The sequence below is a fragment of the Theileria parva genome, chromosome 1 (genome assembly GCF_000165365.1).
Source record: "Theileria parva strain Muguga chromosome 1, complete sequence, whole genome shotgun sequence".
NCBI classification, from domain to species: domain Eukaryota; phylum Apicomplexa; class Aconoidasida; order Piroplasmida; family Theileriidae; genus Theileria; species Theileria parva.
Genome location: NC_007344.1, coordinates 1999182 through 2014507, shown reverse-complemented (window position 1 = coordinate 2014507; position 15326 = coordinate 1999182). Strand labels below are relative to the sequence as shown.

Genomic DNA, 15326 nt, shown 5'->3' with positions numbered 1-15326 from the left:
TAAATTCAAAAAACTAAAATAAAACCAATGGAATTCATAAAAATAAGTATTGAAAATAAAAGAAACAGTGAATGGAAAATGATTGGTGCCATATGCACGGAAATATGCAAAAGGTAAAAAATGATAAAAATCAATAAACAATTGATTAAAAAAGCATAAGAAATTTATATATTTTTCCAGAAAATTTTTTGAAAAACAATTCGGACAGACGTGATAAATGTGAATAAATAAAATTATGAGGAATAGTGTTCAAAATCATTTGAAATAGTCAATATTTATTTAACTCCCCATACGAGAAAAAGATTCTAAGGCAATTGAGTAGGCATTTTGTATATTAGAGATGTTTCCTTCTTTACTTTTTTATTTAAATCTTAGCTTTATTGGATTTTTCTGTAAATTAGTTGCAGGTGCCGATTTCACCCTCGATTTGGACCAAAAGAGTTCAAATGATAAGTTACTAGTCAATCATACAACCCATTACGGTATAGCGACGATAGAATTCTATACCCAGGTCGGCTTCCACGCAAATAAAGTGGTCCAGAGCACCTTGCCGGTCTGGGAAGCGGTCAATGACGAGCGTGTAGATGAGGCCGTGCTTTACTTTGGACGTGAAGCGCTTTCACTCTTATTTTTAAACGTGAGACAAGCCGGGACTTCTATCTTCAAATACTATGTAAAAGTAAAGGGGAAATGGGCTGAAGTACTTGAGCCCGTAGCAAACTTCTTTGTCGACGTTGACAGGTCATCATACACCGTAGAAGAGCTTGATTCCTTCGCCTTGGATATCATGTCAAAATATAACAGGGAAATGCTATCCCAGCACTTGCTATACCCACAATCCTACAATTTCATTATCGAGCCTGTTGACTACTGTGCTCTCGAGATTACAAACCCTGCCAGATACTCAATTATGAAACAGACCATGATTGGTGCTGTGTTTTCACATATTTATACCCCAAAGATTGACTTTGGGTTCAGTAAAGTATCTTATGACGGGCATGTTTTATGGTCTACTGATACGAATCGTGTTTTATGTTCCTCAGTTTGGACTTATTTCAAGGGCGAATTTGATACCCTGATCCTTGTATCGTTATATGACTTTGTGTCCAAACAGGCTTCATTCTTACACTTCATGAAGACTGACTCTCTAATTGTTTCAACCTCTGAACCTGATTTCCAGAAACAAGTTGTTAAAATGACCTCCGCAGAATATGACGCCAAGGATATCAAACGTTATATCAACGGTTACCTCACGGAACGCGATTTGGCTTTCGTCATATCCACCACTCTTCCCATCGTGGGCGTTCTCGCCACAGTACTATTTACATTCTAATTACACTTGATTTATATAACCACAGCAGATGGAACCATAACACTAATGTATTATACACAGTATACATATGTATGCAATAATTGTACATACTTTTATACAACACTTGTATATACCTTTATATACATGTATATGTATATTTTTAATAGTATGGTACATTAGCTTTTTAAAAGTTTGTTCATGTTGGAAACTCTGTTCTTGAGGTTCTGAGCGGAGGCGTTGATCCTCTCAAGTTCACTGTTCTGGTGCATTATAACACTTGATAATAAGTCAGTTTTAACCCTGTTCCTCTTCATCTAGTCACAAATGAGGTATCAATTAACTCACCCTGCTAACTAAGGAGCTGAGACCACGAGTGGCATTGTCGAAAAAATCCTTCTCAGGGTCTAAAAATATGAAGAAAATTAAAAAATACCATTGGTTTGTGGAATTTCATGAAAGCCCGTGTCACCATTAGATTCATCACTAGTGTGTGAGTCGCCAAATGACTTGACAACGCTGTTGAGTTTCTCATCATTCTCGTCAACGTCAAGTTTAACACTGTTGGTCCACTTAACTGAGGAACAAATCCACCCAAATGTACTAACACATCTTTCGACAAGTCTCTCAGTCAATGAAACAGTATCGTGGCAGTTGTTCAAGTCAGCTTTAATGCGATTTATTCGTTCTAAAGGAATTTAATTTTTTGAAATAAAATTAACTATATTAAAGATTTAAATGTAAAGTACCGTTTTGAACACAAAGATCGAGTAATGAAATATTAGTGATATTATCAGTGTTTGCACAAAATGAAAGTGATTCCTTAATACTTTTTATTATCCGATCAGTATATCCACGAATCACCTAAAAATAATAAAAATAAGTTTATATATAACGTTACATCGGAAGTTGATCCTTGAATTTGGTCAGATTCCATAACAGATTCCATCTCAGAATTAGGTTTGGGATCAATTTTGGAATCTTCAAATTCTCCATTCTGGAAAACGGGATCAGCTACACATATTTTACGATTTTTAACTTCACTGGTGGGCATTTAAAACTATAATGAAAATTTTAAAAACTAAAAATCAATATCACTTTACACCATTCCCAATAAATAATTAATTAGAGATTTGAGTAAAATGACTGACATTAATCATTGTGATAATGTTTTTTGGTAAATTTAAAAGGCTCAAATCATTTTCTAAGTCTCTTCTCTACACAATCGGCACCTTCCACATCTTAACCTATTATCTCGTCGACGCCACCCTGGTATCAAACACACATAAATTTCTGATTATTCATATTCTAATGCTATTATAACATCGATGTTATATATATTTAATAATATTAACAGACTAAGGGGCCTAGCATGAGTCCTGAGATAAGTGACTCTGGCACGTTGGTATTATACATGCGTCCATATTTAGTTTCCAAGTTCCGAGAAGGGCAGGAGTTATATCGCAAAAACGACGTTGTGATTAGCACATCGCCTCTGAATCCAAATAAACGAATTTGTAAGCGAATCGTCGGGGTCCCCTACGAGACTATACACAATACTAAAATACCTCAAGGTCATTTTTGGCTGCAAGGTGATAATAGAGGTATACCAACCCTTCCTAAACACATTTATATTATTATATAGCTATTAGAAACTGATTGCTTATTAGAAAACTCACTGGACAGTCGTCACTACGGTGCGATATCGTCTGGACTATTTCAAGGGATTGTATTTTTAATAGCTTCAAAGAATGGAATCAAGTTGATTTAGACTACCCTCGCATATCATTTATCGTACATACAGTTAAACCGAACTTTTGTAACTCTAATATTTTATTATTCAATCATTGTATATTTAGTATATATATTGTATAATTGTTACCTCTACAGTATTGTTCGGCTTTATCTTTCCAGGTCCTGATGATCTCAGCCTGTCCGTTTTTATGTGCCTCTAGTGTAATTAGATGTGCTCTAGCCAGTGGTAGCTGAGGAACACACTTTGAAATAGACTCAGTTACGTACATAAAACTGCAAAATTTGTCAACCAAACGGTGGTATATTATTGTAACTAGGAAATTACTTGTGAATGTCGTCGTTGTATAGAATAACTCGCCAGCTATTAACCTCCTTCTCTCGTTCTTCCTTGGAACCAGGGGAGGTCTGGGTCACCTCCTTCTCCTTTAATTGCTTCACCGTTTCTCTATACACAATTTGATACCCAAACAATAAGAGTAGTAAAACAATGTAACACAATAATTGAATAGAAAGATGGAGAGGAAAATGTGTCAAGAAATACCTCAAACGTTCGTGATGTACTTTAGCAGATTTAGAAGTCTCGGATTCCGGTTTCCGAACCGGCCTTAGCATCGGCGAAGGCTAAAAATTATAAAATAACCAACAATACAATATAAAACTGCTAATATTCAACAATAACAATAAATATAGTAATAAATGATAAAATGAGAGGATGATGAACCTCTGAGTGTAGAATATTAATGTGTTTTGGTAGTTTAGAACCAATACGATATATAAAGAGGAATTTTTTAGAACGAATCGTGTAAGCTAGCGAAAACTGAATAAAAATTACAAATGCGCAGGTGAATGATAAAATTTTATGAAAAAATTGCATGTTACGAAGTTAAACAAGCAATAAACAAATCACATACATAATTAATGTGATATATTAATTGAAAAATTATCAAATAAAAAATTTATACAAGAATCATCGTTAAAATCTTGGGTTAGAATAAACTAGCCAATATAAAATAATTAATTCTAATATTGTAGAATCCACACAGTACAAGAGAATTAACCTTCCACTGTGTAAAGTACTAAGAAGATTAAAGAAGAATAAGATAAAAATAATATGAATAAAAGGAATAAAAAGATGAATAAAAGGACTAATTAATAAAATAATGAATTGCAAAGAGAATCATACAAACTTTGAAGAGTATTTGGCTTGGATAGATGCAATTTTGAACTTGTGTAACAATATTGACGTAGTGTGTACAAATTTAGATAAAAACTTCCCAAGTGGGACGAACTCGAGCCATTTAGTGAATTATAAACGGTCAATCAACGTTTATGAGATAATAAAGTACTATAGTCGACCGAATAACAAACCAAATGAAGTTCTACGACATTATAGGACTGATAATGAATGGAAAAACGAATATATCACGAACATCTCAGGGAAACCTAAAATTGATGAGATAGTTCAAATTAAACAGGGATATAAATCTTGTTTACGTAGTTTTGGATTGAATAAAGAAGTTAGAGTGAAAAGAGAAACTGGACCACAAGAAGATAAAATTAAAATTGAACAGGGGTTAAAAATAGTTTTACATAGTAAAACTGGCAATAAAAGGAATCTAGAGCGAATGTATGACTTAGAATCTGAGATTCTAAAGAACCTTGAAATTGGACAAAAAATTTATATTACCAGCAAAACCTCAACTAAGAAACAAGTCGAACTGACAAAAATAACTCAAGATTATGATTATTTATTAGAGGGAAAGATTGCAGACAGTAAAAATAAAATCAAAATATTCAAAGAACTTTATTGTGATGTGCCGGGGGTATATTGGGATAAAAGATCATGGATAGCATCATGGTATTGGGAAGGTAAAAGATACTACAGAAGTTTTTCAGCCAAACTTTACGGTTTTAACAGGGCAAAGTATTTCGCAATTCAAGCAAGACTCTCTAACTTGAGTTGTTCCAGAAAATATTCTGGAAGAAAACATTCAAAGTACATTTTATAGCTTCTTAATTACTTTCAACTGGATTCAATTATAAAATTGGCTTTTATTCTTGGATTAATTCCGAAATTTGTAAAAAATTATAAAATGTGTTCTGATCCAGGCCCTTCATCAAAATGGCTTGATTTGAGAGTCCCCCTCTCAGTTTTAAGACCAGAATTACTCCTAACAACAGGTAAAATTAATCAAAATTATGTTAAAAACATGTCATCTATTAGAATAACTATGACTCAAGAGTGTAAATTTTATTAGGCCAGTCTTTTACGTGGAAGTGTGTGGGAGATAAACACTGGGTTGGAGTTTTGGGGTCTAGTGTGTACGAAATTAAGCAGTCTACCGATACAACTCTCTATAGGTATAAACTATACATTCCAAGTACTATCTATTTATATTCCACATTTTAAATGAAAAATTAGAACATTGTTTGGAACTTGTTCAAGAGAAAAGCTGTGGGATTACTTTGACCTTGACAACGAATATTCTGTGGACTTTAAAAAGGCACCAAAGTCAGTTAAACAAATTTTAAAACGCAGATCTGGAGTAAGGATTTTACAGCAGGAACCGTTTGAATGTCTTATTTCATTCATCTGCTCCTCAAACAATAATATTACGAGGATTACACGCATGCTTAACGAGATTAAGCGTAACTTTGGCACATTTCTGGCTAAATCTGAAGTTAATAACGAGATTTTTGATTTTTATGCATTTCCGTCGGTTGACCAGTTGGGAAGGGCAACCCCTGAACAACTGAAGAAATTGGGTCTAGGATATAGATCCGAGTTCATATTTAGAACAGTTGAGATTTTAAACTCTCGAGGTCTTAATTGGCTATATTCACTCAAAAATGAAGATTCAGACACTTGTAAATCAGCTCTAACATCACTACCGTACCCACTTTCACTAGTTAAATACTATTATATTATTAGCCACATTCAACCACACAATTAGTTAACTCCAGTAGATATACTGTAAAATTTGGTAATATAGAGGAGTTGGCAGAAAAGTGGCGGATTGTGTATCTCTGTTTTCGTTGGGGAAACGAGACGTTGTACCAGTAGATGTTCATATTCAAAAAATTGCAAATACGTATGTTAACCTCATAATTTATATCCCATACTCACATTGTCTTTTAACCTGGATATAGAATGTTTGGAGTAAAATGTGGGAAATCACTGTCTGACTCAGACTATGAACGCATAGGAAGTGCGTTTCGGAACTTGTAAGTTTCTATTTCTAACATTACTTAGTGCAGGGGACAACGCTGGGTGGGCACAGGCTGTTTTATTTATCGACTCTGTGGTCAAGAGCTAATGTTTAATCCTTTACTGTTTATAAACAAGTTAAATATTAAGTAAATGTTTGAATAAATTAACACTTTAAGTGGAAATTTACATTAAATCAGTGAACTCTAGGTGCATTTATTTAAAATCATTCAAATACAATTAAAATCTCCAATTATTTATTTTCAACTTTACCGCCATTTTCTGTATTTCCTTCACCTTTTGATACTGTGGATTTTTCGCCATTTTTACCACCTAATTATAAAAATTAACTTTCGAGTCTTTATGAATGATTACCTGCTGAAGAACTCGATGCACCACCTCATCCTCCTGTATTATGGGTTACTCCATTACCACCTCCTTGCCCATTACTTCCACTACTTCCTTGTTGGTTATTTTGTCCTTTTCCTTGGTTTAGATTTCCACCTTCAGCTTCTGTGTTAACTTTTACTGTTTGGTTAGTTGATTTTGAAGGATTGGATGGAGGGGTTTCTGGCTTTAATGATGGATTCGAATTGTGGGCCTCAGGTTGGGGTGATACAAGAACTGCACGTAGTTCGGGTGATTGACCGGATACCTGACCACGGTTCGCTAAACCGCCTGCTCCTTAACCCACTTTTCCAGGTGGTCGAGCTGAGGATTTAGCAGGTTCTGGTCCATTGCCAACAGTTTTTTGATCTCGTTCTGGAGCAGACTCGACGGCGTTTTCTCGGGTGAGTGATCCACCCCCAACAACTTTAGCAAGGTCACCATCCTCTTTCCCACCATTGAGTACATTACTTCCTAACTCTAGACCAGTAGCTCCATCATTTCCAGGTTGACCAGCCACAGCTCCAGCTCCTGCCGGCAGTCCAGCTTGTCCGGGTTGTGGAACGGCTTGAACATGAACTTCAGGTTCTGGAGCTGCTGCACCTAGACCTTCAGGTTGTTGAGTGCCTGGGACATTTGGTACAGGAAGTTGAGCACCGGCTTGGGGAGCTTTGGGGCCAGTGAGAGGATAATTCTGAGGTGGAGGTACTGGAGTTTCACCTGGAGGAAGTTCAGGGTTAGGTAGAGCGGGGGAAGGTGTAGCAGTACCGGCAGGGGCTGCGGGAGGAGTTGTGCCTTGTTGATTTTCAGGTGGAGTATTAGCAGTAAGAGTAGCGAAAACTTCATCAACCTTAGCACCAAGGTCAGCTTCAGGAGGAAGCTTTACCCATTTGTTATTTTCTCCTGGAGCGTAGAAAACTTTCTCACCTTCAGTCTTTTCTACGGTCTTGTCACCTTTGGCGGCGTTAGTACCGTTGCCACCGTTGGTAGCATTGGTGTCATTAGTGCCCTGGGCGCCTTTTTCCGTATTATTACCCTCGGCATTATTGTTTTCACCTTCAACGTTACCATCGCCTTTATTGTGGAGGCAAAGTTCAACAAGGAGAAGGTGAGTGTCCTCACCCTTGAAGTAACCAGCAGCGTAGTCAAGGAGACCAGGTTCAAGACCCTCTAAGTTAGTATCACCCAAAGTAAATTTTTCTACGTCAAGAGGAGCGTCTTTTTCGCCCTTGTGAAGGAATTTCAGGTAACCCTCCTTAGGTACGTTGTCGAGTTTATCCAAAACGATGTTCAAGCTGCCGTGAGTATAACTGTCACGCTTGGAAAAATCGAGGTGGACTTTTCCATCAGAATCAGAGCCTCCAAGTCCCCTGAGATGATTTGAAACCTTGTTAAGGGCTGCCTTAAATTTGTCAGATAGGTTAAAAGGCAAAAATGTGACCCCAAAAGCAACAACACCGACTAAAACCAAAATTAAAAAAAGCTTTACACATTTGTTGATGGCCATTTTTCTGAAGCAGATTTATGATATAACAATAAACAAGATAAATAACTTGATAGAATCTTTAAAGCAACGAGGTGCTCCATAATACAACACGTGCTTAAAGATGCCAAACTCATTATGTACAAAAATATTCATGAAAAACGAAAAGATTATAATTAAACGAACTGCATTGTACTGACACATTTTAAATGTGTACTAGTTTTCAGCTTTTATTGACATTAGAATCCAATGGGGAATCTAGTTCATATCCAGAATCTCATTTACATATAATTTTATAACTTTGACATGATTTTATCATCTTTTTAAAATCTCCAGAAAAGTTCCTTGGAAATTCCCTCGAGTTTTTAAAAATTTTAACTTAATGTACATTTGAATATTTTACACTACTCTTTTATATTCTGGCAATTTAAAATGTTTTAGTGAGTGAAATTTTCATGCTTATTAGCTAATCTTGTTTTCTAGTTTTTTCTATTTATTCAATTATCTCCTCTGGGTTACATTCTTTGGTCCCCTGACGATGTTCGTGTGGTTGCCATTCTCTTTTACTATTATTTCTTGAATGTCCCAACTTCTGTCTTCCGAACCGTCATCATCTTCCTGTTCAGTTTCAACTAGTTGTCCCTGTCTTCCAGCTTCTTCCAAGGCTTCTTTTTTAGCTTGTTGTTCTTCCTTTATTTCTTTATCTATACGTCTACTTAACTTTTTCATTTCTCTAACACTTGTCGCTTGTTCGTATATAGCCTCGTTAAACCTAGGACGTGCCACACCTCTGTAGTAACCATCAGTGTATCTAAAGAACAAATGGAACTTCTTCCGCATCGGCGTAACTAAAGTTAATTCAACAGCGCCAAAGAAAAATTGAGTGACAACTAATCTTACTGAAACACACTTTACAGTTTCACTCCTCCATATGATTAAACTGCCCAAATTTAACTCCTGAATGTACGAATCATCTGATGGGATTATTCTAATGACTGGTACTTGCAGTGGATTGTCAACATACACAACGTAATTTTTTTTACTATCATCCAACTCAAGTAAGTCTAGTGGGAATCCGTCTTTTCTAAATTGACCAAATGGATCGTCATCGGGTCTAACATCTTTCGGATCAATATTTTGTAATGCATTCTGATCTGTTCCCTGTTTCTCTGTTTGTTTCGATTTTTTCGATTTTCCAGAATCTGGACCTGTAGAACCCGATCCTCCAGTCTGTTGTGTACCAATAGCTTGAGTTGTTCCGTGAAGTTGACTCACTTGACCTAGTAAAGATGGTCTCAGTATGTTTTTAACGCGTTCTGATTTATCTTGATCTTCATGTTTGTCCTTTTTCTTTTTACTGGCTCCTGTAGTTTCGTCGTCGTCACTATCACTAAGTTCAAAACATTCACTATCTACGTCATCACCGCCATCTCCATCCCCAACTGGCAGTCTATATACTGGTGCATAACCACCAGGACCAACATTTTTCCTTGGTTTTTCCTTTCTTTTTTGTTTTTTACTTCCATCTGGAACATAATGGCTTGAACCACTTTGTTGTGGTCCTCCAGACTGTTGAGTCTCATATATTGACTGTGGTACTCCTACAGGTGGTGTGAAAATTGGTGCATGATGAACGGACGGCGTTGGCCCAACTGGAGGAAATTGACCTGGCCCCGTGCCAACATTTGGGAACTGTGTTGACGGAGTTTGTCCGTCAGAACTTATTCCTGCTTGTTCTGTTACAAAAAAATTATCATCATCCGATTCTTCATCACTACTATCATCATCTTCTGGACCTGGTATACCACTTTGTTGTGTGCCTTGAAATTGCTGCGGCCAGCCTCCACCCTGTGTATCTCCAGTTAGTGATGTCATAGTATGACCGGATATAAATAAATTTTGTGCACTTTGTTGTTGTTGTGTCGGCGCGTAATGACTATATTGTTGTGTTGGTTGTTGTGGACCTTGTCCCTGTTGATTGGGATTATACTGGCCCTGTCCTTGCTGACCCGTTCCAGATTGTCCTTGTCCCATTGGTCCATAATTACCTGGTACTTGTTGGGTTTGGGGATGTTGTGTTCGGATAGGAGGAATAGGACCCACTTGTCTTGGTACATTCTGAGGTTGTGTTGGATGGCCTGGAGCTTGCTGAGTTTGCCCATATTGCGGTGGTCTGAAATTCGTTTGCATTGGTTGTTGACTTTGTTGACCAGGATGATATGCCGCTTGATATGGGTGATTTTGAACAGGTTGATTGGGTCCATAATTACCAGGTCCTTGAGGAGTTCCATGATATGGAGGTTGACCAGGTTGACTCATTCTAGGCTGTGCTTGTTGCATTGGGCCATAATAACCTTGTCCTTGTTGACCTGGAATATGCTGAGTTTGTGCAGGTTGTGGTGGTCTAAATTGCGTATTCATTGGCTGACTTTGTTGATTAGGATGATATGGAGTTTGGCCGGTCTGACTAGGTCCATACTGTCCCGGAGTTTGTTGTGTTGGCCCATAAAACCCTGTTCCTTGTGGAGTTGTAGTTTGTGGAGTTTGGCTAGGCGGTGTTGGACCCATTGGTCTTGGTACATACTGAGGTTGTGTTGGATGCCTTGGTCCATAATTACCAGGTCCTTGAGGAGTTCCAGTATATGGAGGTTGACCAGGTTGCGTCATTCTAGGTTGCCCTTGTTGTATTGGTCCATAAAAACTTTGTCCCTGTTGACTTGGTGAAGGATGAGGAACTTGACCAGGTTGACCCACTCCACCTTGTCCAGTTCCATGATAACCATTCGATTGTTGAGGTGGAGGATGAGGGCCTTGTAATTGTTGATTAGGATAAGGAGGTTGGTTAGGTTGATTTTGAGGATGGTACCCTTGTAATTGCTGTACTTGAGGTTGGGGAGTTTGTTGTTGACCTGAAGAATGCGTACCTTGGTCGTTTAACATTGACATAAAAGTACCTTGACTTTGAGTTGGTGTACTTTGAGGATAAGGATGTTGAGTTTGTTGATTAGGATGATGTGCCGTTTGAGACGGTTGAGTCATTCTAGGTTGTCCTTGTTGCATTGGTCCATAAAACCCCGTTCCTTGTGGAGTTGTAGGTTGTGGTGTTCGAATAGCCGTAGTAGGACCCATTGGTCTTGGTACATACTGAGCTTGTGTTGGTTGGCCTGGTTGATGTTGACCTTGTCCTTGAGGAGTTCCATGATATGGAGGTTGACCAGGTTGCGTCATTCTAGGTTGTCCCTGTTGCATTGGGCCATACATAACTGGTCCTTGTGGAGTTCCAGGATGTTGAGTTTGGCCGGTCTGACTAGGTCCATACTGTCCCGGAGTTTGTTGTGTTGGCCCATAAAACCCTGTTCCTTGTGGAGTTGTAGTTTGTGGAGTTTGGCTAGGCGGTGTTGGACCCATTGGTCTTGGTACATACTGATGTTGTGTTGGATGCCTTGGTTGGTATGGAATTTGCCCAGGGTAAGTTAATTGAGAACCCATTCCTCCTGCAGTTGTGCTACCAACTGAACTAGTTGGTTGTTGTGGAACATCTTCAGTTCTCTTTCGTTTCTTACTCGGGGAACCATCCAAACTAGATTCAGATTCAGTGTGACCTGGTCCTGATATTGGGGCTCTAATCCTTTGAGTATCTGTTAATATTCTTGGTCTAATACCTGGGATCGTACCAGCACTTTCCTTGTAAAACGGACGTTTGACCGTGCTTCCACCAGGATATCTGGGACCAGGAACACCACGAACAACAACACTTGAAAGCTCTGGTTTCCCGTAAGGAGATTGTTCAGGTGTCTTCCCTGTACTTCCACTTTCAACTGAAGATGCTAAAGAAAGAGATAACTCAGCAATTTCTTCAAAGCTAAAGTCAGTTGTTACAACCTGTGGAATTTTGTCTATATCTATCCATTCCTGACCTTCTGATGGATTAAAGTCATCAGAACCAGCTATTGATATTGTACCTTCTGATCCCGCACTACTGGCTGGTCCTTGTTCTGATAGTCCAAACCCTGTTGGTCTATTGACCGCAGCATCAACAAACAGGTTCAACTGTGTACTAGAAGAAAATGGAGGACCCTGTGTTGGAGTACTTGATGTAACTGTGAGAACTCCCTTTGAGCCTGTTGTCGTTTTACTTGATGTTTTTGTAGTAGAACAAGTAGCTTGTTGGGTTAAAAAATCAAGATAATCATCTATATTTGTACCGGTTGTCGTAACTTCTTCACCACCATCCCTCTCATGAATTTCAAAAACATCTGAGTCTTCTGAATCACTATCGTCTTCAATTACTATTGGCGGTTGCACTTCGATACCTGGTGTTGAACTTGACGTCGTTGGGTCAGATGACGATACAGGTTCTGATATGTTTACTGCCTGGCCTGTTGGGAATCTTTGTGCTCCCATACCCTGGATTATGTTATAAGGTGTAAACCCAGATGGTCTAGGAGGTGGAGGTTGTATTAAAGTACTTGGCACTCCTAATCTAGGTCTCTGAGGGCCAATTCCATGTTGAGGCTGGCCTGTTGGCCTGAGAATGGGTTGTGCCGGCATTCTCAGAATTGGCTGAGTTGGTTGTTGCTGTCTCGGAACTAATAGAATTTGTTGACCTGGCACTTGTATTCCTTGAACTATCTGAGGTTGTTGTTGACCAGGAACTCTTACAATTGGCTGGCCTGGCACTGGCTGTAATTGAATTTGTTGAAGTGGAATTTGTGGCCCTTGAACTTGTTGTATTTGAATTTGTTGACCTGGCACTTGTATTCCTTGAACTATCTGAGGTTGTTGTTGACCAGGAACTCTTACAACTGGCTGACCTGGCACTTGTATTCCTTGAACTATCTGAGGTTGTTGTTGACCAGGAACCCTTACAACTGGCTGACCTTGCACTTGTGGCCGTTGAACTGCCTGAGGTTGTTGTTGTTGTCCCGGAATTCTTACAATTGGTTGACCGGCCAATGGTTGTAATTGAACTATCTGAGGTTGTTGTTGTCCAGGAACTCTTACAATTGGTTGACCTGTCACTGGTTGTAATTGAATTGGTTGACCTGGAATTTGTATTCCATGAAATATCTGAGTTTGTTGATGTGGAACTTGTAATCTTATAATTCCCTGACCTGGAACTTGCGGTCTCTGAACTGGCTGAGTTGGTTGTTGTGCCGGCATTCTCAGAATTGGCTGACCAGGAATTTGTTGAAGTGGAACTCTTACAATTTGTTGACCTGGAACTTGTATTCCTTGAACTGCCTGAGGTTGTTGTTGTTGTCCCGGAATTCTTACAATTGGTTGACCTGCCAATGGTTGTAATTGAACTATCTGAGGTTGTTGTTGTCCAGGAACTCTTACAACTGGTTGACCTGGCAATGGCTGTAATTGAATTGTCTGAGGTTGTTGTTGTCCCGGAATTCTTACAATTGGTTGACCTGGCACTGGTTGTAATTGAATTTGTTGATATGGAACTTGTGTCCCTTGAATTTGCTGCGTCGGTGGTAGTGGTCCTTGAATTGGTTGAGTAGTTCCAGCTGGTGTATAAAGAGGTTGGCCTGGAACATAATGAGTTGGAGCAGATTGTGCTGTAGTAACCACTTCAGGAACAGCTGTTTTAGTAGCCCGGATCTTCTTAGCTAGAGCACCCCTACCAACAGATGGTGTACCCGACAACGGAATATGTGCATTGTCCATTTCAACGCGATGAAGAATGCCCTTAGGAAAATGGTCTGGTGGCACAGGTGCTTGCAGTTTTGGAGGTTCCGGTATTGGAGTCGGCGGCCTTGCGTCAGTTGGCAATGGAACGAGTTGCTTTTGACCAAAATTAATAGGGCTTGTTGGTCTGGAACTCGTCGACCCTATAGCAATATGAAATGATCCGGTTTGACTTGTTTGACCCGAAGGCGCTGGTAATGTTCCAGTTGGCCTTGAAAGTCCTGTTCCTGTAGGTCCAATGAGTCTCCCATCTCCTCCAGGGAAATCATCATCATCACTATCGTCATCGTCGTCGTCATCATCCAAGAAATAATCTTTTCTATTGACTTGATTTGGTTGAGGGTCACATATAAAAAAAACAGTATCAGCTGTTCCGTAATAAGTTTCGTACCTTATGTAAAAACGTTGTATATTGGAATTTGTTTTGACAATTTCTATTTGGATGACTTCCTCTTGATAGTCATTTTTTTCCCATACCAAAGTATCGCCGTAGGTAACCTTGGTTATTTTAAACCCTGATCTAGTATATATCCTGGTTCTTTTTTCATCATCGACCCGAAAATTGCTCACAAAATATTTGATTTGATCAAATTCTTCTGTTAGCTCTAATTTAGTTTCTGTGTCGTTGTAATCTAACCTTCCAGATACAATTTTATCAATTTTATTGTATAATCCTTTACTTACGGGTACCCATACACCTAAAAAGTGCCTTAATCTAACGACAGTATAAAATCTCTTGAAGTGCTGTATCTGAAGAATTAGAAGTTTGGCCTTCCCCTGATGTTTTGTAACTACCACATCTTGGCACTCTTCCTTTTTACGTTCCTTCCTCCATAATAACTCATCCTCGCACATAATTCCACATAATTCATTACTTTTTTTAACATGAAGAATAGTGCTACCTAGGGAATTGTCTTCTTTTTTCCTCAAAATGTATTGAAACGCGTTGAAAATGCCCTTTATGTCATATACGGCAAATCTTCCGGAATATGCTAGTACCTTGATTATGTAAATATAAATTAATAATGTTTTCATTTCCTGATATACCAGAAACAAAACAATATGAGAATATTGGTTCGATTGTTTAAGCTATTCAAGCTATCTAACCTTTCTACGATATACTTAAATTTTCATGAACCTTCCTTGTCCACACTCTCTCATATATTACTGGTGTTACCAAATGTGTGTAGTTGATTAATTATTTTACCTTTCCTTTAGAATATGGTGTTTCATCATATATAAAAATAAATCGATCCAGTATTTCTGAGTTTGTCTTCTGATTTTAGTTTAGATCTTGCTCGTCTTTTGAATGACCTTTTATATGAAACAAATTCCTTAATTATTTGATAAAATATAATAAAATGATATTATCAATGTTTGAAAACAGTATATATACTGTTATACGCTATATTTTGCTCAGTGACAGTGATTACAATAATCCTGATTCACACAAAATTAAAACATGATTTTTCAAAACATCCACT

The 15326-nt window shown here is 38.2% G+C and overlaps 7 protein-coding genes across 7 annotated transcripts; 3 read left to right on the top strand and 4 right to left on the bottom strand.

The window, feature by feature from the left end:
- The first annotated feature begins 251 nt into the window (after window positions 1–251).
- On the top strand, window positions 252–1395 carry TpMuguga_01g00972 (uncharacterized protein). The gene has a single exon (XM_761400.2). It carries the CDS (start codon window positions 341–343, stop codon window positions 1331–1333), a length of 993 nt encoding a protein of 330 aa, XP_766493.1. The 5' UTR covers window positions 252–340; the 3' UTR covers window positions 1334–1395.
- A 93-nt stretch (window positions 1396–1488) lies between these two features.
- Window positions 1489–2363, bottom strand: TpMuguga_01g00971 (uncharacterized protein; the record flags this gene model as incomplete). The annotated part of the gene is made up of 5 exons (XM_761399.2): window positions 1489–1626; window positions 1658–1716; window positions 1746–1997; window positions 2059–2173; window positions 2211–2363. The coding sequence occupies 5 exons, from the start codon at window positions 2361–2363 to the stop codon at window positions 1489–1491; spliced, it is 717 nt and encodes a 238-aa protein (XP_766492.2).
- A 113-nt stretch (window positions 2364–2476) lies between these two features.
- imp1 (Mitochondrial inner membrane protease subunit 1) lies at window positions 2477–3080 on the top strand (the record flags this gene model as incomplete). Its single annotated transcript, XM_761398.1, has 3 exons — window positions 2477–2581; window positions 2667–2913; window positions 2980–3080. The coding sequence occupies 3 exons, from the start codon at window positions 2477–2479 to the stop codon at window positions 3078–3080; spliced, it is 453 nt and encodes a 150-aa protein (XP_766491.1).
- TpMuguga_01g00969 (ATP-dependent Clp protease adaptor protein ClpS family protein) lies at window positions 2685–3938 on the bottom strand (the record flags this gene model as incomplete). The annotated part of the gene is made up of 7 exons (XM_061305114.1): window positions 2685–2848; window positions 2878–2928; window positions 2989–3134; window positions 3192–3337; window positions 3390–3509; window positions 3606–3685; window positions 3786–3938. 5 exons carry the CDS (start codon window positions 3936–3938, stop codon window positions 3082–3084), a joined length of 552 nt encoding a protein of 183 aa, XP_061161684.1. The 3' UTR covers window positions 2685–2848; window positions 2878–2928; window positions 2989–3081.
- A 989-nt stretch (window positions 3939–4927) lies between these two features.
- On the top strand, window positions 4928–6409 carry Ogg1 (8-oxoguanine DNA glycosylase domain protein). Its single transcript, XM_761396.2, has 6 exons — window positions 4928–5245; window positions 5323–5425; window positions 5487–5957; window positions 6058–6156; window positions 6215–6289; window positions 6318–6409. The coding sequence occupies exons 1-6, from the start codon at window positions 5158–5160 to the stop codon at window positions 6379–6381; spliced, it is 900 nt and encodes a 299-aa protein (XP_766489.2). The 5' UTR covers window positions 4928–5157; the 3' UTR covers window positions 6382–6409.
- A 263-nt stretch (window positions 6410–6672) lies between these two features.
- On the bottom strand, window positions 6673–8346 carry TpMuguga_01g00967 (putative integral membrane protein; the record flags this gene model as incomplete). The annotated part of the gene is made up of 3 exons (XM_761395.1): window positions 6673–6927; window positions 6967–8170; window positions 8213–8346. 3 exons carry the CDS (start codon window positions 8344–8346, stop codon window positions 6673–6675), a joined length of 1593 nt encoding a protein of 530 aa, XP_766488.1.
- Window positions 8298–15291, bottom strand: TpMuguga_01g00966 (uncharacterized protein). Its single transcript, XM_761394.2, has one exon. It carries the CDS (start codon window positions 14875–14877, stop codon window positions 8644–8646), a length of 6234 nt encoding a protein of 2077 aa, XP_766487.1. The 5' UTR covers window positions 14878–15291; the 3' UTR covers window positions 8298–8643.
- Between the last annotated feature and the right edge of the window lie 35 nt (window positions 15292–15326).

Bases quoted from the DNA above. Each gene is read 5' to 3' on its own strand.
- TpMuguga_01g00972 (XM_761400.2), top strand. From the start codon at position 341: ATGTTTCCTTCTTTACTTTTTTATTTAAATCTTAGCTTTATTGGATTT.
- Ogg1 (XM_761396.2), top strand. From the start codon at position 5,158: ATGTGTTCTGATCCAGGCCCTTCATCAAAATGGCTTGATTTGAGAGTC. The intron at 5,958-6,057 runs GTACCCACTTTC...TTGGTAATATAG, and splicing joins TCAGCTCTAACATCACTACC to AGGAGTTGGCAGAAAAGTGG. The intron at 6,157-6,214 runs GTATGTTAACCT...ACCTGGATATAG, and splicing joins ATTCAAAAAATTGCAAATAC to AATGTTTGGAGTAAAATGTG.
- TpMuguga_01g00966 (XM_761394.2), bottom strand. From the start codon at position 14,877: ATGAAAACATTATTAATTTATATTTACATAATCAAGGTACTAGCATAT.